Source organism: Oryctolagus cuniculus, chromosome 3 (assembly GCF_964237555.1).
Source record: "Oryctolagus cuniculus chromosome 3, mOryCun1.1, whole genome shotgun sequence".
Taxonomy (NCBI): Eukaryota; Metazoa; Chordata; class Mammalia; order Lagomorpha; family Leporidae; genus Oryctolagus; species Oryctolagus cuniculus.
Genome location: NC_091434.1, coordinates 689,722 through 713,076, shown reverse-complemented (window position 1 = coordinate 713,076; position 23,355 = coordinate 689,722). Strand labels below are relative to the sequence as shown.

Sequence of the window (23,355 nt, the reverse complement as noted above, 5' to 3'; positions counted from 1 at the left end):
CAGATGGTGGGTCAACCCACTATGCCACAGTGCCCAGGGGGTTTTTCTTAGTGTGTGTTTTCATCTACTTGAAGGCAGAGCAACAGAGAGAGAGAGAGACGGAGGGGGAGAGAGAGCTTCCATCTGTTCACTCCCTGAATGCCAGCAACAGCCGGGGCTGAGCCAGACCAAAGCCAGGAGCTGGGAACCCCATGCTGGTCTCCACGTGGGTGGCAGAGGCCCGAGCACCTGAGCCATCGCCGCTGCCTCCCAGGGTGCAGCCTGGGGTGCGGGCATTTCACATAGTGGCTTCACCCAGTGCAGTGCGTTGCCCACCCCGGGCGGTATAGCAGGTGCGTCTCACCTGGGCTGTGTAGCAGGTGCGTCTCACCTGGGCGATGTAGCAGGTGCATCTCACCTGGGTTGTGTAGCAGGTGCGTGCCCGGCTTGCTGTCCCCTGCATCTCGGCTTGCTGTCCCCTGCTGGCTTCTACCCCCACGGGCATCCCCTGCTTCACTTCCGCAGGCGTCCCTGCGGTTTTTCTAGCTCCATGGTGTGCTCGGCTCACTGAGCCACACACATCTCTGGTTTCCTAGCAAACTCCGCTGAGCGCTTTCTGTGCACACTGAGGTGAGTTCTCGCTGAGCAGCCACTGTTTCCCAGGAGCCTTCTGCCAGCTCCCCGCCGAGGGCCTGGGTGGGCACGTGAGACCCGTGTGTCCCGTGAGCTGCCCCGCAGGGGTCCTTCGGGTCCCCGCACACTGACTGACTGTTGTCTGCAGCTACAGTGCAAGGCCCGGAGTAGCTGCTGCTTTGTCCATTTCTCGAAACTTCCCTGTTTGCAAAGCCCAGGCAGCACCCCCGCCCACCCGTGCACCTCCTGTCCCCCGCTTCGTGGCTCCAAGGACGCCCGCACCCCTGAGCTTGCGGAAGCTCTGCTCAGACACATCCGTCAGGGGCCTGCACGGCATCGGTGCCCACGCCCACGGCCCAGCCTCATGGCCCTGCCCCACGGCCCAGCCCACACCCAGGTCACGCACGTGAGGGTGGAGAGAGGCTGGGGTCACCCTGCGGGGACTTGATGTCCAGGCTGCTGCTCCCTGAATGGACTTGTCCCCACGTTCCCTCTTGGCCTGACCGTCCGTGTCCACTGTACCACGTGGCCTTCCCTGCCACCCAAAATGCATGAGCCTGTGACAGGCAGCTCAGCTCACGGGGGCCCCGGGTGTGCCCAGGCCAGGGGCAGCTGCTCTTCAAAGAGCTGAGTGGCACAGACACCGCTCCTGGCTGCAGACGTCGCCGACCCCGGAGCCCCACCCACTTGGGAGCCACGCCCTTCCCACAGCAGCCCCGTGTCTCCAGAACCAGCAGGCCCGGCCGCGTCCTGGCTCCTCGAGCCGGAGACAGGGTGTCAGCCGAGGGCCCCGGGGACGCCAGGGGCCAGGGACCAATTGCATGGGGCAAAGCCACCCAGTGAGCGCCACGTCCTGGTCAGAGCCAGGCCCACACCCCCAGCACCCCGGGTGGCGGGCCGCGAGCCGACCCTGCAGCTCCTGCAAGGGTGGGTGGGCGGGGGAGCCGAGCCACGTCCCCCTCAGGGCCAGGCCCCGTGTGGCAGCCACGCCTGCTTCCCTCTGTGGGACCCTTGGTCATTCGTTGTCCTGGGTGCTCACTGGAGCCTCGCCTGTGAGCCCCAGCCTGCATGGTGGCACCAGCTTCCGACGTCACCCCCAGGACGTGGGCTGTCCCCGGAATGGACGTGGGGGAGGCCTTGTCTTCTTCTGAGCACTCACCCCTGACCCGGACTCCACCCCTGAAAATGACACAGGGCCCCCTGGGCCCCCACGAATCAGAGGGGACCAAGGGGTGGTTGGGGGCAGGCACGAGGCCCTGGTGTCAGCTCAGACCCAGTCCCTCGGCCCTCAGGGGACAGGCTGGGGCTCCTCTGCCCAGGATCGGGCCCTCCCCAGGAGGCCCGGGGCAGACGCAGTGGGCACCTGCACAGGGACGGGGCGGGGCTCCTGCAGGGCCCCCTCTGCCCGTCTTGTGGGTCGGGAGGTTCCGTGCCGTTGGCGCGTGGCGAGGGGAAGCAAGGCCCACACACACCAGGTGCAGGCATGGCCTCTGCTTTACTCAGGACCGAATGTGCCACGAGCCACCGCCCCTCCCCCACCCCACCCCGCCACGGGGCCACAGCCAGCCCTCGGCCTTTCCCGGTGCTCACGGCCGGGCTGGGGTGGTCCCGGGGGCGCCCCGCCCTGCTCAGCCCTCTCCAGCGCCCAGCTTCTTGGTCTTCTGGAAGACGCTGTGCATGGCAGAGACTCGGTCCTGGTCCTGGATGTTGAAGACCTGGAACTGAGGCCGGGCAGGGAGAAGGGTCAGGGACATCGGGGGCCGTCCCAGGGTCCCGGCGCCCGGAACTCAACATCAACAGCTTGGCCTCCTGCGTCCGGTCCTCCTGTCCCCGGCCCTCTCGCCTCCCGCCTCCTGTCCCCGGCTCTCCCGCCTCCTGCCTCCCGCCTCCTGCCCTCCTTCCCTCCTGCCCTCCCACCTCCCACCCTCCTGCCCCCGGCCCTCCTGCCTCCTGCCCTCCTGCCCTCCTGCCCCCGGCCCTCCTGCCCTTCTGCCCTCCTGCCCTCCCGCCTCCTGCCTCCCGCCCTCCCACCTCCCGCCCTCCTGCCCCCCGCCCTCCCGCCTCCCGCCTCCTGCCTCCCGCCCTCCCACCTCCCGCCCTCCCGCCCCCCGCCCTCCCACCTCCCGCCCTCCTGCCCCCCGCCCTCCCGCCTCCCGCCTCCTGCCCTCCTGCCCCCAGCCCTCCCGCCCCCCGCCCTCCTGCCTCCCACCTCCTGCCCTCCTGTCCCTGGCCCTCCTGCCCTTCTGCCCTCCTGCCCTCCCGCCTCCTGCCTCCCGCCCTCCCACCTCCCGCCCTCCTGCCCCCGGCCCTCCCGCCCAGGCTCTGCCAGTCATCCCGCAGGTGCACCGCGCCGGCTGCCTTCCTCACACACGGGTGCCCTACCCTGGCTGAAGCTGACTGCCAGGCCCCGCCCACACAGGCCTGCTGAGAGCCTGGGCTGGGGACGTGGGTGCAGCAGTGAAGCCATGGGGGAGGTGACCCCTAGGAGGCGGGCAGCCCCCAGCAGGTGGCATTGGCTAAAACAGAGAAGCCCAGGCCATGGTGGCCACCGGGCCTCAAGGTCACTGCAAGGAGGGGACCAGAGATGGGGGAGGGGAGCGGGGTGGGGGCGCGGAGGCTCTCGGAGCACCGCCCCAGAGGTGTGGCCATGGATCCCCGCAGGGCAAAAGTGGGGCTCTGAGCGTGAGACTGGGGCCCCAGACACCTGCCCCAGCGTCCAGAGAGCAGCCCTGGGCCCGCAGCCCCTCCCATGGAGCCTGACTCCCTCCCCAGCATCCGCCCAGCAGCCGGACCTCACCTTCGGAGGCAGAGGCCAGGTGCCGGAGCGGCTGCATCCCCACCCCGTGCACCCCTGGCGGCCCACCTTGTCCAGCAGGACGTCAAAGTAGGCAGTGGCCCAGTAGGCGGGGTCGCTGGCCGGCAGCTGCAGCAGCGCCCTGATGCCGTGGCCGAGGCGAGGGGGCGGGCAGCGGCCCAGGTGGGTGGCGTGGATGCGCAGGGACGCCTCGGGCTGGCTGGCGAAGCGCTCCACGAGTGGGTACACGGCGTGCAGGTCCGGGCCCAGGGCCCCCAGCAGGTTGTGGGTGGGGCACAGCGGGTGGGGCAGGCGCTGGGTGGCCAGGCAGCTCAGCAGCACCACCAGCAGGCGGTACACGGCACCCTGCAGCTCCGCCCAGTCCTCCGGGGACGGGAACAGCGCCGAGGCCCACAGCAGCACCGCCTGCGGGGCGGCCGGTGAGCCCCTGGTCCACACCCTCCCCTGCGCCCGGCTCTGCTCCTGTCACGACCCCCGGCCAGAGCCCCGCTCTGTGCTGGGTGGCACAGAGCCCCTTTGGGCCACGGTGCTGCCCGGCTGCTGTGGCCCCAGTGAGCCCAAGAAGGGGACCGGCACTCTCACCGACCCGAGCTCTGGCCGGCAGCATCCCTCTGCGCCCACGCTTGCTGCCAGACGCCCCACGACCCACAGCCTTGCCCCCGCGGTCCCCCGGGACCTCAGCATCCCCAGCACGGAGCTGGCTCAGGCGCCCCTCTGGGCTGAGCTGCTGGGGCTCGAGGCTGTGCCCCTGCCTGCCGCCCCCAGGGTACAGGGCGGGGCAGCTGCCTACCTTCAGGTGGCTGAAGCTCAGGCCGGGGCTCTGGCCACCGTCCCGCCAGCTCTCGTGGTTCACCCTGTCCAGGATGCAGAGCCCGTCCAGCCTGTGGCCGGGGAGGGAGCCCAGAGCGTGCAGCAGCCTTGTGAGCAGGTAGTCCGTGGAGGTCCTGGAAGCCAGAGCCGCAGGCTGAGCGCAGGGCCCCTCCCCCAGATCTCGGCCTGGCCCGGCTGCCGGAGCCCCGGAACCCCGGGCCCCCGCGTTCCCCGGGAGCCCCGTCCTCGGCTGCTGCTCAGTTCTCGGAGCCTCCTGGGCCCAAGGCAGGCAGGGACTTGGTGTGGACAGAATGCGTGTCTCAGACCCGCCGTGGGGGACGGCAGTGCCCGGCCAGGCTCAGAGCCTCTGCCCTCACCCCAGTGCCCGAGGTGCTTGCTGGACGCTCAAAAAAGCGATGAGGCCTGGAGCCCGGCCGCGCCCTGGGCCGCAGCCTTCGAAGTCTTGGGGCTGAGCCTCCCCCTTCACGCAGCTCAGCTGCCCGGCCCAGCCCTGCTCTGGGCGTGGGCACAACCTGGCCAGCCCAGGCCAGCGGCACAGCCCACAGGGCCCAGGGGCTGCGGCAGGCAGAGGGCACCGCACGTGGCCACTGTCCACCGGGGTGGGGACAGGCCCCGTCCCCCGTGGTGCCTGCTCGGCTCTTTCCCAGCGGCATGGGGCTGGCTCCCAGCCCTTGGTGTGGGGTCTCTAGGCCAGGGCCCCCTTCCTGCCCCCTCCCAAACACCAGCTGGGGCGCAGATGACCCTCGCAGAGTCCACAGCACCCTGGTTGCAGAGCAGGGGAGCCCGGGACTCGGTCATCTGGGAACCTCAGAAGGGACCTCCAGCAAGGCCCTCCCCACGTGGGACCCTGAGACCCAGACACCTCGGTGGGACACAGACATCACGGGCAGGGCGGGCGGCTCCAGCGGGCACCTACCTCCAATGCTGGCCGCTGGCCGGCACCAGGTCCACCCCGTGGCTGAGGATGCGTTGCAGGCTGCCCTCGGGCAATCCCGGCGACAGCTGGGCCCCCTCCAGGGCGGGCCCCGGGTGCTCCCTCCTCACCACAGGCACCACGTTGAAGCGGATCTTCCTCCAGCCGCCGGACACCAAGAGGGACAGGTGCAGCTGCTCCTCCTCCAGGCTGGCCGCACTCAGGGAACCTGCAACGGCCCGCCCCCGCCCGCCAGCTGCCACTGCACAGCCCTGGTCCCTCTCTGCAGCCCCCAGGGACCCTCAGCGCCACAGTCCCTCCGTGTGGACCTCTCTGACCCGGGTCTATCCGCCCCCCAGAGAAAGGGCGCAGTGGCCCCAGGCCCCCGGAGCATGGAAGCGAAGGCACTGTCAGTCACAGTCACAGCTTCCGGTGTCCACACCTGTCAGTCACACAAGGCAGCAGCCACCCCTGGCCCCGCCACCCCTCCTGCAGCCCCGGGCTGGTCTCACCAGTTCCCAGGGCGGGGGCAGCTGGATCCCAGTCCCTCAGCTATGCTGGGTTTCCTTCTAAGCAAGCACCAGGACCAGAGCCCGAGAGGCCCTGATGCCCGGCTCAGCTGCCGGCGGCGCCAACCTGGGGTGAGAGCAGCCCCAGGAGTGGGCTCCCTGTGAGCGCCCACTGGGGACAGCCCTGTGGGGCCGGGCAAGGGGATGTGGCCCAGGAGGTGGCCAGAGGTCCCCACAGGGCAGCTGTGGGCTGGCCCCTAGTGACGGCTCAGGCCCTGGGAGGCCAGGCACCAGCCCAGGACACAGGGCAGGTCTGAGGGAGGCCCTCCTGGACCCCCAGCCCAGCTGCACAGGTGTCGGCCATCCGCCTCCCCCCACAGGAAGAGCCAGAGGGGGTGGCTCCTGCAGGGGACTGTGGCCCTCACCTCACATGCTGCTGTGGGCTGCGCCAACCACCACCACTCACTGCCCCGAAGAGGAGGGCACGGCAGTGAGCTCCAGGGAGGAAGTGGCAGCCACGCCTCATCGCTCAGGGCCCACGGCCTCCGCCCCTGCCTGGGCCTACTGCAGGCAGCCCGAGTCCGGCCCCAGGCAGCACCCACACGACCCCAGAGGAGGGAGGGGCCAGCACCTGTGTGCGGGAAAGCAGCCAGCACCCCGGCAGCACGGTAGCCCCTCAGCCATGCACACGTGCGGGGGTCACCGTGGCCGTGACTGACAGCAGGACCCCGTGTCCAGGACCACACCGGGTGCCCTCGTGGAGCAGAGCAACTGTGAGATTCTGGCCGGTTAGAGAGCAGCATGGCCACCTCGCCAGGACGCTCACTGAGCAGCCGCAGCCGCAGCCGCAGCGCGACACAGTCCCACCAGGGCAGAGGCGTCCTCTGCCTTCAGGGAGACGCTGGGCTGGGGAACCTCAGAGCGCCGTTCCCAGCTCCCAAGAGTCCAGCACGCACACCTGGCACGCAGTCAGGGCTCACATGCACACACACGTGTGTGCCTGCAGCCACACAGGACAGTCACCCCTGTGCACACACGCCACGGTCACACACGCGTGCTCCTGCACATTTGCAGACACCGCCACTGTGTGCAGGTGCCCCTGGGAGAAAGCACACAGACACACAAACACACACAAACCACCATGGCACACATACACATACATACACAAACACACATACACCACCAAGGCTGGTGCCCTGGGTGAGCACACACACACACACATACACATATATACATACACAAACACACATACACCACCAAGGCTGGTGCCCTGGGTGAGCACACACACACACACACACACACCCTACCATGGCAGGTGCACCTGTGTGAGCACACACACACACACACATACACATATATACATACACAAACACACATACACCACCAAGGCTGGTGCCCTGGGTGAGCACACACACACACACACACACCCTACCATGGCTGGTGCCCTGGGTGAGCACACACACATACACACACATACACATACATACATACACACACATATATATACCACCATGGCTGGTGCCCCTGGGAGAACACACACACACACACACACTCTACCGTGGCAGGTGCACTTGGGTGAGCACACACACACATACATATATACAAACACACACACACATATATACCACCATGGCTGGTGCCCCTGGGAGAACACACACACACACACACACACACTACCGTGGCAGGTGCACTTGGGTGAGCACACACACACATACATATATACACACACACACACACATATATACCACCATGGCTGGTGCCCCTGGGAGAACACACACACACACACACACACACTACCGTGGCAGGTGCACTTGGGTGAGCACACACACACATACATATATACACACACACACACACATATATACCACCATGGCTGGTGCCCCTGGGAGAACACACACACACACACACACACACTACCGTGGCAGGTGCACTTGGGTGAGCACACACACACATACATATATACACACACACACACACACATATATACCACCATGGCTGGTGCCCCTGGGAGAACACACACACACACACACACACACACTACCGTGGCAGGTGCACTTGGGTGAGCACACACACACATACATATATACACACACACACACCCCACCATGGCTGGTGCCCCTGGGAGAACACACACACACACCCGCACGTGGAGCCTCTACCTGGGGGGATGAGGCCGTGGTGCCTGCAGTGCACAATGGCGGCCACCAGCAGCTCCCTGAGCACACGCAGGACCTTGCTGGGCACGATGTGGCCGCAGCACTCGGCGTCGGCCTCCGAGGACGCGCTGAAGACGTCGTCCGTCGTCCAGCGCTCCAGGCCGGCCGCGTCCCTGGGGATGCCCAGGCGGCAGCACCCGGGACCCTGGCCGGGCTCGGCGGCCTCGAGCTCCTGGACCAGGAGCGCCTGGGCGTCCACACGCAGCGGCACCTGCACGTCCAGCGGGCCCTCCGAGGAGCGCAGGGCGAACTGGAAGGCCTCCGCGTCGCGGGAGTAGTCCACGAGGAAGCGGGCGTCCAGGGCCTGCAGGCGCTCCAGCACGGTGAGCAGCACGTCCTCCGCGCCCTGGAAGGCCTGCGCGCGGGGCGCCTGCCGCGACCGGGCGGCCGCCAGGTAGTGGTGCCACAGGGACACCTGCACGGCCATGGCTGGGTCCAGGCGAGGGCGGCTCCCCGCGCAGTGGAGTTCCAGTGACAGCCTGGCAGCCGCGGCTAAATAGCTGAATGGGGGCCAAGGCCTTCGCAGTGGGTGAGTCAGCCACCAGCCACCAGGAATGTCCCTAGAGGCAGCAGGAGGCGGGGCCTGCTCACCACCCTCCGCCCACCTCCCTCCTGTCACTGCCACTCCCGGGAGGCCCCACTCAGGCCCAGGGGTCAGCTCCCCGCCACCCCCACCCCAATAGCAGGAGGCACGGCCCTGGGAGTGGAGCCGCCAGGCTGGAGGGGACAGAGAGGCAGGCGGTGGCCACCCAGAGCCCCCTGTGGGAGCCGTCCTCTTTCCCAGGTGGCTGGGAGCCCTCAAAGCCCTGTGCTCACCCGAGGTAGGAGCCCCACCCTGGCAGAGCCGCAGCCTGGGTGTGGATCTGGCCTGTGCGTCCTGAGCCTGCCCACCTGGCCTGGCACCTGCAGGCTGCCCACCCTTCCCATCCCGGCCTCTGCCATACGGGAGCTGGCACCCACCTGGCCTCGAGCTGGAGCTGTCTGGTACTGGAGGAAGCAGCCTGGGTGGCTCCACCCTGCCTGGCTGGAGAGCCTTGCCTCCCCCCCACACACACACACACCTGCAGGCACTCTGCAGCGTGGAGCAAGTCTTGACAGGCAGATAGGACCCGCCCCCATGACCCTTGGCCCCACAGCACCTGCGCCGGCAGCCCAGGCTCTCTTGTCTACAAACAGTGGACGTGGAGACGCCACCTGCAGCCGCTGGGCCAGAACCTGGGAGCTGCACTCCGCAGCCACTCAAAGCCCCATCCCTGGTGGCCCGTCCCCCTCGGGGCACCCTGTGCCAGGACCCCCGACCTCCTGCCTTCTGGGGACGCCTCTCTGGCCTGGCTCTGGGGTCGGGGGCCCACCTTGTGTCCATTGCAGTCTTTGTAGGGCCCCCCCCAGCCCTAGCCCTCTGCTCTGCACCCCGGCCCAGACCCCCACTGCCACCCCGAGTCTCTCCAGGGTGTCCCACAGGCTCCTCCCCCAAGCAAGCTCGGCAGCTGCTCCACACCCTCCCCCAGCACCCAGCTCCTGCCCCCAGAGCAGGCCCCCACCCCACACAGTCCCACTCCACCTTGCCCCTCCCCCACACTTCACCCTGTTTCCCTGCAGCCCAGGCCGTGCCACCTGCCTCTAAGGCAGACAGGGCTGGGGGCAGTGGCCAGGCCACGCCCTGGCTGCCCCTGCTTCGACCTTGGTCACCCACAGGATGGAGACTCCTCCCCTGGCCTCAGGAAGCCCCAGCTGGGCCAACGCGACCCCTGCTGTGGCCTGGGCTGCGACACGCTGTCCCTCGCGGACGCCCGCCAGCTCCTCAGCTGGACAGAGCCGCTTGTCCTGAGGCCCCTTCCACTTTAGTTGAGGGGCCGGTGCCCTGAGGACCACACAGCCCCGGGCGAGCCACGCCCTTCCTTCCCAGGGCCCCGGCCCGTGGTAGACGCTCAGCTCCGGGGGTCTCCTCGGGGTGCTGGGGCTGGGCGCAGTGCCGGCACAGAGCGGGCAGCTCCAGGGTGGGGGCCCAGCAGTGGCTTCCTGGAAGCTGCGCCAGTGGGGACCAAGCAGGCAGGGCCAGCGGGCGGGGGAGGCGCAGGCGCCCATCCGTGGCCTGCATGGGGCGCGTGCTTGTGTGGAGTGCGTCTCAGGGCAGCTTGGGGACTGAAGCACGGATCCTGTATTTCAGGAATTCCCAGGTGTGCTGGGAGGGGTGCGTGGGGAGGGGACGTCACACCTGAACAGAGTCCACGCACCCCAGGAAGCGCCAGGGGCAGGGCTGGTGCTGTCTCCATGGCAGCGCTGAGCCCAGCGCTGCCTGAGCCCTGCAGCAGCCGCTCGGAGTCGGCCCGAGTGTCCTGGGGCTGCTTGACTGACCACAGGCCACCACAGGCCACCACAGGCCACCCAGAGCTCCCCAGGCCACCACAGGCCACCACGGGTGGTGCTTAGTTCAGGGGGCACCAGAGGAGCTGTAGCCCCCGGGCGGCTCCGTGTGCAGATGGCGGGGAGGTGGGCGTGTCCACATCCAGCTCCCTGCTGGCACACCCGGGGAGGCAGCAGGGGCGGCTCTGGTGCCTGGGCCCTTATGCCCACGTGGGAGTGAACCACTGGACGGAAGACTCTCTCTCTGTGTCTCTCCCCCTCTTCAAATAAATACATAAACTTTAAAAAAAAAACCTCCCAGGGAGTAGAGGGGCAGCACCCAAGCTCCTGGACGCTGTTCCGGGCGGCGCCTTGTTCACCCAGAGCCCCGAGGGCCTCTCCAGGAAAGCGAATGTCCACCCGGAACAGGCCCAGCCAGACAAGCCCTGACCCCAGGCTGCGCCCTGGGGCCTGAATGGTATAGTGGCCACATCAGGGGCGGGGGCAGGGCTGGGGCAGGGCAGGGGCTGGGGCAGAGTCAGGGGCCGGGGCGGGCCGAGCTGGGCCCCTCCACAGGGTATCCACGGCCCCTCTGGCAGGGAGGCTGTGTTCTCACATCAGACACCTGCTCAGGGGGTGTGGACCCCAGGAAACAAAGCAAGGGGAAGGACTGCCTCTGAGGGAACGCGGGGCTCCAGGTGGCCAACAGCTCCCTGCCCTGTGCTACGGGGGCCCAGGGCCTGCAGGGAGCTCTGGAGCTGCTCTGGGCCTCGGTCTTCACATCTGGAAGATGGGCGTGCATGCGAGTCACTGCAGGAAACTTGGGCTGGGTGGGCATGCAGTGGGAGGGGTGAGGCCTGGGCTCCAGGGGCAGCTCTGGCCACAGCGGACCGGAGGGTGGGACGTCCTGGCCCTTCTTGGGGAAGCCCGGGCGGTGGGGAAGAAGCAGCCAATTAAAATCCCTGTGGACAAGCAGGTCCTTCCGGCTGCGGCCGGCCAGCCCAGCCTGCAACCCCGAGGGGCTGTCTGGCCAGCGGCCCACACGGGCCACACCGGGAAGCCTGGGGCACCAGGAGTTCAACTGACGGAGCAGAAAGGTCGCGAGGTCAGCAGGGCCGTGGTAGCTCAGCCTGGGGGCCCCCAGGGGGGCTCGAAGCAGCTAGGGCCGTGGCCGCCATCTGCCTCCACAGCGGGCCCAGCACACGCTCGGACCACGGGAGGCCCTGGGAAGAGCCCCACCCACGTGTCTGTCACTCAGTGTCCCTCAGCCCCGCCCTGCCGCACCCAAAAGCGCCACTCGCCACTCTGTCTCTGGAGCCCACGGTGCCCGAGAGACTCCAAACACAGACCCCTGTGGGGTGGCCTCACCCCACCCCTCCCCCAGTGATTTCCTAGAACTGGGGCCTGAGGTGTGCAGAGCTCAGGAGTCGAACCCCAGCACCGACCACGGCTGCCTTCGTGGCCAGAGGGGACCCTGGGTCCTGGCACCAGGGGATTGTGTGCTTCCTCGGCATCTGCAGGCGTGGGGGTGCTGCCTGTCTGGGTGCTGCCTGCCTGGGTGCAGGAGTAGGGGGGTGCTGCCTGCCTGGGTGCAGGAGTAGGGGGTGCCGCCTGTCTGGGTGCTGTCTGCCTGGGTGCAGGAGTAGGGGTGCCGCCTGTCTGGGTGCTGCCTGCCTGGGTGCAGGAGTAGGGGGTGCTGCCTGTCTGGGTGCTGCCTGCCTGGGTGCTGCCTGCCTGGGTGCAGGAGTAGGGGGGTGCCGCCTGTCTGGGTGCTGTCTGCCTGGGTGCAGGAGTAGGGGGGTGCTGCCTGTCTGGGTGCTGTCTGCCTGGGTGCAGGAGTAGGGGGTGCCGCCTGTCTGGGTGCTGTCTGCCTGGGTGCAGGAGTAGGGGTGCCGCCTGTCTGGGTGCTGTCTGCCTGGGTGCAGGAGTAGGGGGTGCTGCCTGTCTGGGTGCTGCCTGCCTGGGTGCTGTCTGCCTGGGTGCAGGAGTAGGGGGTGCTGCCTGTCTGGGTGCTGCCTGCCTGGGTGCAGGAGTAGGGGGTGCCGCCTGTCTGGGTGCAGGCATGGGTAGGGTGCCTCCTGTCTCAGAGCCACCTGCCTGGGTGCAGGTGTGTATGGGGGGGTGCCTCCTATCTCGGTGCTGCCTGCCTGGCAGCTGCCTGTCTGGGTGCCGCCTGCCCGAGTGCAGTGAGCTCAGCGCCTAGCCAGCTGTGGGACCTGTGGTGCTGACACGCACTGCGTCTGCCTCCTATCCTCCCTCCTAGAGGCCGCGGGCCCGGGGTTAATGGCGCAAGGAGGGGAGCTGGGCGTGGCCAGGGTGGCTCACCAGGGGAGGAAGCTGTGTGAGACAGGGCGCACTGGAGCACACAGGGCACAGACAGCAGGCTCGGGGTCGGGCTGGAGCCCCCTGCCCGGGGTCCCCCCACCTGGGCCCCAGGTGCCCCCTGCGTGCACTGCAGGTTTTTGTTTGATTGTTAATTGGTTTCTTTTTTTTTTTTTTTTAAGATTTATTCATTTACAAAGTCAGAGTTAGAGACGGGGAGAGACAGAGAGAGATCGCCAGCTGCTGGTTCACTCCCCAGTTGGCCACAACTGCCAGGGCTGGGCCAGGCCAAAGCCAGGAACTTCATCCGGGTCCCCCAGGTGGGTGCAGGGGCCCAAGCACTTGGGCCATCATGGTTGCTGTCCCAGGCCATTAGCAGGGAGCGGGACCGGAAGTGGAGCAGCCGGGACTCGAACCAGCACCCAAATAAGAAGCCAATGTCCACGGCCAGCCTGTTGGGGTTTTTGTGAACTGCTGTGCCTAAACAGAGCAGAGCTCACTGCCTCAGCCATTTAGGCGCCTGGTTCAGTGGCACCGGCCCCTGCACGCGGCTGCACAGCCATCAGCTCTCCCTCCACGCCTGTGCCCAGGCACGAGTCCGGGCCGTGTGGTACTGACGCTCTCCTCTGCTGGTGCTGCCCGCGGCCCCGTGGCCCGGCTGTCCCCTCCAGGGCTGTCCCCAGGTGCCCACGGCGGACACTCTGGAAATCCATGGTGATGATGGGCGCTCTTCGTCTTGGCCCTGGGACCTGGCAGGACTGCCTCCGGCACGGGTGCCCAGGTGCAGCCATCCCGGCCCAGGCCCGCCCGGAGAACAGGGGCTGCCTGTGGGAAGGCCCCGTGCCCGCCGGCCTCACCCCTGCCCTTGCTCACCCTCGCCGGGCTGCCGGGCACAGGGTGGTGCTGCTGGTGGCTCTGCGGCGGCCCCAGGGGACGGGTCACCTGCAGGGCAGCGCTCGGGTGGAGGTGAGGGCCTGCAGGAATGCAGAGCCTCCCTTGAAGCCCGCAGCCTCCGGGGCGGCCCGTCTGGCTGTCACCTTGCTGGAATCTGCTTCCCGTCTGTCTCGGTGACTCTGCGCCCTCAGGGACCTGCACCTCCTCCACAGAGGCACGGCTGACCCAGGCCACAGGGGTGTCCCTCGGGTGCTGGACAGGAAGGGGCCAGGACCACGCCACGCATGCACCAAAACACAGCCGTGTCCTGGACTCGGCTCCGCACCTGCTGGTGGCACTGCCGATGGCACTGGGGCTGCTGCCCACCTGCTCCGTCCACACCCAGAGCTGGCCCCCTGGCCCATGCCCCTTGTGGGCCCAGCACTGCCAGGACTGTGGACACGAGGGGCTGCAGAGAGGACCACGGTAGACGGTCACTCTCAGGCCCAGGGCTGAGGCCAACCTGGGAGCTCTCGTCTGGCCCAGCCCTGGCCAGGACACTGGTGGTACACACGGGGCCCGGGACTGCCCAGCATGTCCAAGGGAGCCGTCGCCCTGGGATGGGGGACTCCCACAAGCAGGGACTGGGCTGGACAGCTTACAGGGCACTGCTCACACATAGGTGCCAGAGACGGGCAGATGTCGCCCTGGCCTCTGATCCACACGGGAGCCCCCAAGGGCCCCTCACCTGCTCAGCCCCAGAGCAGGACCAGACGCCAGGCCGGGGCTGCCTGTGTCACCCCACGCAGGGGCTACAGGGGCTCTGACGGGGCTTCTGCCTCAGGGGGACAGGATGCCGTCCTCTGGCAGGTGGCCCTGGATGGACGCTCCAGCCTCCACCCCCACCCCAGGAGCTCACCCTGGAGGGCAGGGTCACAGCCCCTGGGCCCTGGACCTCAGCTCGCTGCGGCTCAGCAGGGTCCAGCACTTGGGCAGAGGCCCTGGGGCGCAGGTGGCCGTGTTGCTGGGGAGAGTCTGGAAGGCCGCAGGGTCTGAACCTGGAGCAGAAGTCAGAGGTCAGCACTGGCCCAGAGCCACCATCAGAGGCACTGAGCAGGCCCCCGTGCTCTGGCACTGTCCAGTGAACCCTGGCCGCAAGTGTCAAGTAGGGCTTTGTCCAGCCAGTGAGCCTGGCCTGGCCCCCAAGGGACACCCTGGCCACTGTGCCCTCGGCCCTGGCCATGGGCGTTTCATGGTGTTGGGGAGGGGCTTCCTCTCTGCAGGAGACCTCCCTTTCCGGAATGTCAGTTCTGAGAGGTGGTCCAGGCAGGCTTGAGGTCGGGCATGCTGACCAGCCCAATGGTCACTGTCACTGCCTGGGCCCCCTGGCTGTGCTAGGAGGCAGGGGTGGGGGCACCTGCCAGTCTGCAGCTGGCTCTGAGGGCTGTGAGGACACTCAGTCTTGGTCCCTGAGCGGGGGGGGGGGGCTCCCCCAGAGGGGCTGCACCAGCATCAGCCAGCAGGAGGTGCCCTCTCGGGACGAGCAGTCTCAGGGGAGGGGACAGAGAGGCGTGTGCAGCACAGACAGCCTGGGGGCACAGGGATGGGGGGTGGGAGAGGACGGGCTGCCCCAGGGCTCCAGGGACAGCCCCTCCTGCTCCAGCCTCAGTATCCCCTCTGCCTTGCCACCCACCACCCACCCTGAGTTCCTGGCACAGCTGCAGCTCAGGGCCATGGGTGGCGGGGACTGGAGGTTTGTGCCGTGTGCCTGGTGCATGGCTGCTGGGCGCATGGGGGCTCTTGGGGGGCCATCCCGGGTGTCCTTGCTCAGGATGGCCTCGCTGGGTCTCCAGGGACACAGTTTGCAGCCAACGGAACTCCTTGGTCGCCATAGCAACAGGGCCCGCAAGCCTGTTTCCAGGGAGACCCAGCCCTCAGCGTCCTGGTTGCTGGGCAACGCCCACAGCTCCAGTGACCACATGAAGGTGTCTGGGTGTCCAGGTGCCAGGCAGGCGTGCAGCCGGTACACCGGGCAGGCGTCTCTGAGCCCTGCCTCTGGCCGCCATGAGCTCCGTGCCCAGTGAGCCTGGTGATTGGGACGCCACCCAGCTATCGCGGCTGGGGCTGGACACTGTGATCCAGGTCAGTGGGTAGCCGCCCTCCTCAGCCTCTGGACAGCGGGTGCCCTGGGCACTGCAGGAAGGCCGCTGGACGGGGGGGGGGCAGAGGCCAAGCTGGCCAGGAGCCTGCACAGCTTCTGCGCACACGTGCTCAGAATGAGAGGAGTGGGGGCACATGCACACACACGCACACACGCACGCACACATGTGCAGGAAGAGGCGCCCAGGGAGGGAAAGTCAGCCCAGCCCCTGCTCTTGCTGCCAGCACTCAGCCATCGCCCCCCACCCCTGACAGCTCACATCCTGTGCACTGGGGACGGAGCCCCTGCTTTCTTGGCTGGGGGCCGGGGCGTGGCCGGGCGTCCCGGGAGAGACCCTGGGTCGGGGCTTCTCCCTGACCTCTGTTCTGGAAGGCTCTGCTTCTTCGGGTTCTGGCACAGCAGCAGTGACACAGTCCTGCTCCCGGCCACGCCCTGTCCCCACAGCTGACCTAATCAGTGCCCGATCAGACCCCCTGCCCCAGGGTCTGGCCGGCACAGCCAGGCCGTCGCCATCCCTGCTGCGGCGTCATCTTTGGGGTCCCTGCGGTGCGAGAAGAGCTGGTGGGACAGGGTGACAGACAGGCGGGACAGCGGGGCGAGACAGCCGGGCTGCGCAGGGCGGCGGGGGGCTGACTCAGGAGTAGATGAGCTGCTCTGGACACCTGCGTCCACGTGGCCAGGGGCGACACAGGTCACCGGGAGGGAGGCAGCGCCCACACAGGCACAGGCGTGTGTGACAGCCGGAGTCACGGCTTGGCGGTGCCCTGGCCAGACGCCGTCTCTGCCCAGCTCCCACAGGGGCTCCAGGCTACAAAGTCCTTCAACGTGTTTGTGGAGAGTGGGATCGAAAGAGTTTATTTTGGTGCCAAAAGAACTGAAATCCACACACCAGGCTTTCTGGGAGCTGATGGAACATGGTTATGGACAAACCGGGGCAGCTCTCAGAATGTTTTCACCAAACAGACTTCTGGACCTTCGCTTCCCGGAGCTCGCTAAGGGGCCCTGGGAGTGGCAAGGACAGCGTGGGGGAGTGGGGGAGGGCTGGCGCCCCACTGCTCACGAGCTTGCCCCCCGGCACCGGGTCGACCCGCACGGCAGCCCTGGGAGCTCAGAGGACCCAGGCCCGAGGCTGGAGGGGTGCTTCCAGCTCCGATGGGGCTGACCTCCTGCAGAGGGCAAGGTGCCAGGGGTGTGGCTGCTTCTGCCCGTCCCCGAGTCGTCGCTCCCCCGGGAAGCTGTCATCCCAGCCACGTGTGGCCTTGGGTGCGGCAGCCCTGCCTGTCTGGCTGACACCTGTCATTTGACAGTGCTGATTGAAACCTTGATGCAATTCCACGGTGACACAGGCAGGAGGTGGCACAGAGACGAGACACCCAGATAAGCATCGGGGCCTGAGGGCGCTATAGCACCCAGCTATGAAAGGGGCGGTCAGGGCATGCGGGGGGGCTTCAGGGGCAGGGTGTTCATTGTGCACGGGGTGGTGGCTCCAGCCCCGCACCCTGTGTCTCTGATGTACTCTGCCCAGGGCTGGGACCCTCCTCCACACCCCAGAAAGCCGAGCAGAGGCACAAATGCTAGGGCAGCAGCACCGGCACCACCGGCACAGCCTAGTACCCGCGCCCTGTGTCACAGCCAGTACCCACACCCTGTCACAGCCCAGCACCCGCGCCCTGTCACAGCCAGTACCCACACCCTGTCACATCCCAGCACCCGCGCCCTGTCACAGCCAGTACCCACACCCTGTCACATCCCAGCACCCGCGCCCTGTCACAGCCAGTACCCACACCCTGTCACAGCCCAGCACCCGCGCCCTGTCACAGCCAGTACCCACACCCTGTCACAGCCCAGCACCCGCGCCCTGTCACAGCCAGTACCCACACCCTGTGTCACAGCCAGTACCCACACCCTATCATAGCCCAGCACCCTGTCAAGCCAGTACCCGCGCCCTGTCACATCCCAGCACCAGCGCCCTGTCACAGCCAGTACCCACACACTGTCACATCCCAGCAGCCGAGCCCTGTCACAGCCAGTACTCGCGCCCTGTCACAGCCCAGCACCCACCCTGTGTCACAGCCCCACACCTGCACCTGTGTCACAGCCCTACACCCGCACCTGTGTCACAGCCCCACACCTGCACCTGCACCCTGTGTCACAGCCTCACACCCGCACCTATGTCACAGCCCAGCACCTGCACCTGTGTCACAGCCCCAAACCTGCACCTGTGTCACAGCCCAGCACCCGCACCTGTGTCACAGCCCAGCACCCGCACCTGTGTCACAGCCCCACACTCGCACCTGTGTCACAGCCCAGCACCCGCACCTGTGTCACAGCCAGACACACTCGCACCTGTGTCACAGCCCAGCACCCGCACCTGTGTCACAGCCCCACACCTGCACCTGTGTCACAGCCCAGCACCCGCACCTGTGTCGCAGCCCCACACCTGCACCTGTGTCACAGCCCCACACCTGCACCTGTGTCACAGCCCCACACCTGCACCTGTGTCACAGCCCCACACCCGCACCTGTGTCACAGCCCCACACCTGCACCTGTGTCACAGCCCCACACCCGCACCTGTGTCACAGCCCAGCACCTGCACCTGTGTCACAGCCCCACACCTGCACCTGTGTCACAGCCCAGCACCCGCACCTGTGTCGCAGCCCCACACTCGCACCTGTGTCACAGCCCAGCACCCGCACCTGTGTCACAGCCCCACACCTGCACCTGTGTCACAGCCCCACACCCGCACCTGTGTCACAGCCCCACACCCACACCCTGTGTCACAGCCCACACTTGTACCTGTGTCACAGCCCCACACCCACACCCTGTGTCACAGCCCAGCACCTGCACCTGTGTCACAGCCCCACACCTGCACCTGTGTCACAGCCCAGCACCTGTACTTGTGTCACAGCCCAGCACCTGCACCTGTGTCACAGCCCCACACCTGCACCTGTGTCACAGCCCAGCACCTGTACTTGTGTCACAGCCCCACACCCGCACCTGTGTCACAGCCCCACACCCGCACCTGTGTCACAGTTCAGCACCTGCACCTGTGTCACAGCCCAGCACCCGCACCTGTGTCACAGCCCAGCACCTGCACCTGTGTCACAGCCCCACACCCGCACCTGTGTCACAGCCCCACACCCGCACCTGTGTCACAGCCCCACACCTGCACCTGTGTCACAGCCCAGCTCCCGCACCTGTGTCACAGCCCCACACCCGCACCTGTGTCACAGCTCCACACCTGCACCCTGTGTCACAGCCCAGTACCCGCACCTGTGTCACAGCCTGACACCTGCACCCTGTGTCACAGCCCCACACCTGCACCCTGTTTCACAGCCTCACACCCGCACCCTGGTCACAGCCCAGCACCCACACCTGTGTCACAGCCCAGCACCCGCACCTGTGTCACAGCCCAGCACCTGCACCCTGTGTATCAGCCCCACACCCGCACCTGTGTCACAGCCCAGTACCCGCACCTGTGTCACAGCCTGACACCTGCACCCTGTGTCACAGCCCCACACCTGCACCCTGTGTCACAGCCCCACACCTGCACCTGTGTCACAGCCCCACACCCGCACCTGTGTCACAGCCCAGCACCCGCACCTGTGTCACAGCCCAGCACCTGCACCCTGTGTATCAGCCCCACACCCGCACCTGTGTCACAGCCCAGCACCCGCACCCTGGTCACAGCCCCACACCCGCACCTGTGTCACAGCCTCACACCCGCACCTGTGTCACAGCCCAGCACCTGCACCTGTGTCACAGCCCAGCACCCGCACCTGTGTCACAGCCCCACACTCGCACCTGTGTCACAGCCCAGCACCCGCACCTGTGTCACAGCCCCACACCCGCACCTGTGTCACAGCCTGACACCTGCACCTGTGTCACAGCCCCACACCCGCACCTGTGTCACAGCCCAGCACCCGCACCTGTGTCACAGCCCCACACCTGCACCTGTGTCACAGCCCCACACCTGCACCTGTGTCACAGCCCCACACCCGCACCTGTGTCACAGCCCAGCACCCGCACCTGTGTCACAGCCCCACACCTGCACCTGTGTCACAGCCCCACACCTGCACCTGTGTCACAGCCCCACACCCGCACATGTGTCACAGCCCCACACCCACACCCTGTGTCACAGCCCCACACTTGCACCTGTGTCACAGTTCAGCACCTGCACCTGTGTCACAGCCCCACACCTGCACCTGTGTCACAGCCCCACACCTGCACCTGTGTCACAGCCCAGCACCCGCACCTGTGTCACATCCCCACACCTGCACCCTGTCACAGCCCAGCAGCCCCACGGCTGCGTCTGGAGACTGGGACAGGTTCTGGAAGGTTCCTCAGCCCTGGCCCTTGGGCGAGTGAGACTCGGAGATTGCACTGCGACAGGGAGGCGGGGAGGCTCAGGAGGGGCGGGCCCTGCATCTGACCGACAGCTTGTCCGGGTGGGAGCCTGTCATTCTTGGGTTTGTGCCTCATCGACTCTCAGCCTTCACTGTTGTACATCTACGTGTGACATACACACAACAGGAAATTCACTGTGTTTCATGGCACCACCCGGCGTCCGTGTCTCACACGTGTGCAGCCACACACACACACACACCCCGCACACTCCCGTCCTGCACCCGAGCCCCTCCCTGCCGGCCCCGGGCGGCTCTGCCCCTGCCCACGTCCAGCAGTCCTGTGGCTCCAGCAGCACAGGGCTCAGTCCCTCCCCCCCAGGCTGAGTCAGATGTCACTCAGCAGTTTGCAGCCCCTCCTCACTCCTCAGTCAGGGCGTTGGATAGGCTGCCCCCTGCTGGCCCCCATGTGCAACGCGGCCGCAAACAGGGCCGGGCCACAGAAGCGGGGTCCTGGGGGGCCCCGCCTCGGGTCCTCAGCCTGGCCCAGCCCGGGGCTCTGCAGGCATCTGGGGAGTGGACCAGCAGGTGGAGGCGCTCTCTCTCTCTCCCTCTCCACCCACCTCCTTCCCCCTGACCCCTGCATGCTGTCCCCACCAGGCCCCAGCCATCTGCGCGCCGAAACCAGCCGCTCCTGCAGCTCCCTGCACCACGGCTCAGCTCCACCAGCTGCCCAGAGCCAACACAGGCCCCAGGGCTGCGGCCACAGCCTCCACAGCTCACAGGCTGGAGCCGCGCCCCTCGCCGTGGCTGTCAAATGCCCATTGGTGTAAAGAGAACGGACTTTGGGGCGCAGTCTGGGACACAACCCCCTCCTTGCTCTTTCTATAAATGGTGCAGGTGTGGATCGGGCTCCCCCCCAGCCCCAGGAGCGTGGGTTGCAAACAACATTCGGGCCACAAGGTGTCGGGTCCACTCCCGTGCCGGTTGTGTTCCTGCAGTAACAGCCACAGGTCAGGCAGACACGCGGAATCTGTGTTTGGGACTGGCTCTCTTCACTAAGGGCAATGCTTTCCAGAGTCATCCATTCTGTTGCAAAAGACAGGATTTATTCTTTTTTACCACTGTGTGCTATTCCACGGTGTACACAGCCCACAATCTGTCTTTACCATCTTCTGTTGACGGGCACTTAGGTTGATTCCCTGGCTTAGCGATTGCGCATTGAGCAGCAGTGAACATGGAGGTGCAGACAGCTCCTTTGTTTACTGATTTCCTCTCCCTTGGGTGAATTCCCAGGAGGGGGATGGCTGGGTCACGTGGCAGGTCCATACTCAGGAGGACTCTCCTCTGAGGAGTCTGCATCCTGTCCTCCAGGTGGCTGCACCAGTTTGCATTCCCACCAACAGTGGACCAGGGCACCTTTCCCCACATCCTCACCAGCATCTGTTGTTGGTAGATTTCTGTACGAGAGCCATTCTGACCAGGATGAGGTGAAACCTCCTTGTGGTTTTGATCTGCATTTCCCTGAGGGCTAGTGATCCTGAACATTTTTTCATGTGTCTGTTGGCCATTTGGATTTCCTCTTTTGAAAAATGTCTGTTGGCCAGCGCCTCGGCTCACTAGGCTAATCCTCTGCCTGGGGCACCGGCACACCAGGTTCTAGTCCCGGTTGGGGCACCAGATTCTGTCCCGGTTGCCCCTCTTCCAGTCCAGCTCTCTGCTGCGGCCAGAGAAGGCAGTGGAGGATGGCCCAAGTGCTTGGGCCCTGCACCCGCATGGGAGACCAGGAGAAGCACCTGGCTCCTGGCTTCGGATTGGCGTGGCACACTGGCTGCAGCACACCGGCTGTAGCGGCCATTTGGGGAGTGAACCAACAGAAGGAAGACCTCTCTCTCTCTCTCTCTCTCTCTCTCTCTCTCTCTCTCTCACTAACTCTGCCTGTCAAAAAAAGAAAGAAAGAAAGAAAGAAAGAAAGAAAGAAAGAAAGAAAGAAAGAAAGAAAGAAAGAAAAAAGAAAAATGTCTGTTTAGGTCCTTGGCCCATCTCTTAACTGGGTTGTTTGTTTTGTTGTTGAGTTTCTTGAACTCTATAGATTCTGGATATTAACCCTTTATCAGCTGCACACTTTGCGAATATTTTCTCCCATTCTGTCGGTTGCCTCTTCGCTTTGCTGAGTGCTTCTTTTGCAATGCAGGAGCTTCTCAGCCTGATGTAATCCCATTTGTCCGTGTTGGCTTTGGCTGCCTGTGCCTCTGGGGGCTTCTCCACGAAGGCTTTGCCTGTGCCAGTGTCTTGCAGAGTGTCCCCCATGATCCCTAGTAATTTGATGGTATAGGGTAGTAGATTGAGGTCTTTGATCCGTGTTGAGTGGGTTTTGTGTAAGGTGTAGGGTGGGTCCTGTTTCATACTCCTGCACGTGGAATCCAGTTCTCCCAGCACTGTTTGGTGAAGAGACTGTCCTCACTCCAGGGATTGGTTTTAGCTCCTTTGTCAAACATAAGTTGGTTGTAGATGTGTGGATTGACTTCTGGGTTTCTTTTCTGTTCCATTGGTCTGCACATCTGTTTTTGTGCCAGTACCAGGCTGATTTGATGATCACTGCCCTGTAGGAGGTCTGAAATCTGGTATTGTGAAGCCTCCGGCTGTTTTAGCTGCACAGGGGCTCCTGTGTTTCCACGTGAATTCTAGCATCTTTACTCCTTGGTTTATGATCACAGAGCACACGGCTGGAACAGCGTGGGGAAGGGAGTGGAGTGAGGCTGGAGGGGCGGAGCTGCCGGCCTCTCAGGCCCCACCCTCAAGGGGTCTTCCCGGGGGTTCCCTGCGTCACTGACCCAGTGGTTGGCCCTCGGTGATGGCTCCGGCCTGGGTCTGGGTGCAGCTCCTCTCTGCCCACCCAGCCCACCACAGTCATCTTTGTCCACAGACCCAAGCCAGAGATGGGCTCCATGGCCCGTCCCCCGCAGCTGGCTGGCGCTGTGCTGGCCGGAGGGCCGCCTCCTCCCACTCAGGGCCCTGGCTCTTCAGTGCAGGTTTCAGTTTGCTCCCCAGTCGGGATCACCCCCTACTGACAGGAGACGGGCGCCCCTCGGCCGTCCCCAGCTCTGCCCAGGGCCCTTCTCACCAATCCCTGCACCCCTCCCTCGGGAAGCCCACGGGGGCCCCAGGGACACCGGCACAAACAAGACAGCCCGGGCCCTGCCCCTTCTCTGCTCCTGGGTTCTGAGTTGTTCTGCAATACTGATTCACTCCTTTGGTGGTGCCACTGGGTTCTCACCCACGCTCGTGCTGGGCTGTGCTGGGGCTGGGGGCTCAGACATGGAGACGCTCCCCCCCGCGGCAGTCCCTGCTTTCACGCTTGGCCCCTCAGCCTTCATGAGTGCCCAGGAGCACAGACACACCCAGGGGTCACTCGGA

General features: G+C 65.8%; 2 protein-coding genes across 7 annotated transcripts in view; one reads left to right on the top strand and one right to left on the bottom strand.

Moving 5' to 3' along the window:
- Nucleotides 1-2,088: 2,088 nt before the first annotated feature.
- MAB21L4 (mab-21 like 4) lies at nt 2,089-9,001 on the bottom strand. Of its 2 annotated transcripts, none has more exons than XM_051839373.2 (6): nt 8,857-9,001; nt 7,840-8,456; nt 5,175-5,400; nt 4,218-4,371; nt 3,476-3,832; nt 2,089-2,333 (listed from the first exon to the last, which is right to left on the bottom strand). In XM_051839373.2, exons 2-6 carry the CDS (start codon nt 8,321-8,323, stop codon nt 2,241-2,243), a joined length of 1,314 nt encoding a protein of 437 aa, XP_051695333.1. In that variant the 5' UTR covers nt 8,324-8,456; nt 8,857-9,001; the 3' UTR covers nt 2,089-2,240. The 2 variants fall into 2 exon arrangements, with proteins under 2 accessions (XP_051695333.1, XP_051695335.1); XM_051839375.2 differs by having other exon boundaries at nt 7,840-8,414; nt 8,857-8,936.
- Nucleotides 9,002-15,435: 6,434 nt separating this feature from the next.
- CROCC2 (ciliary rootlet coiled-coil, rootletin family member 2) overlaps nt 15,436-23,355 on the top strand; it is a 42,706-nt gene continuing 34,786 nt past the window's right edge. For all 5 annotated transcript variants that reach the window (XR_011387030.1, XR_011387031.1, XM_051839335.2 and 2 more), the window contains exon 1: nt 15,436-15,576. Coding sequence is in view for 3 of the 5 variants with exons in the window: in XM_051839335.2 (XP_051695295.1) it covers nt 15,499-15,576 (78 nt within the window). In the remaining 2 variants the exon portion in view is untranslated. The remainder of the gene's footprint in view (nt 15,577-23,355) is intronic.

Bases quoted from the DNA above. Each gene is read 5' to 3' on its own strand.
- MAB21L4 (XM_051839373.2), bottom strand. From the start codon at position 8,323: ATGGCCGTGCAGGTGTCCCTGTGGCACCACTACCTGGCGGCCGCCCGG. The intron at 3,833-4,217 runs GTAGGCAGCTGC...GCCGCCCCGCAG, and splicing joins TGAGCTTCAGCCACCTGAAG to GCGGTGCTGCTGTGGGCCTC. The intron at 2,334-3,475 runs GTGGGCCGCCAG...GCCCGGCCTCAG, and splicing joins TTGACGTCCTGCTGGACAAG to TTCCAGGTCTTCAACATCCA.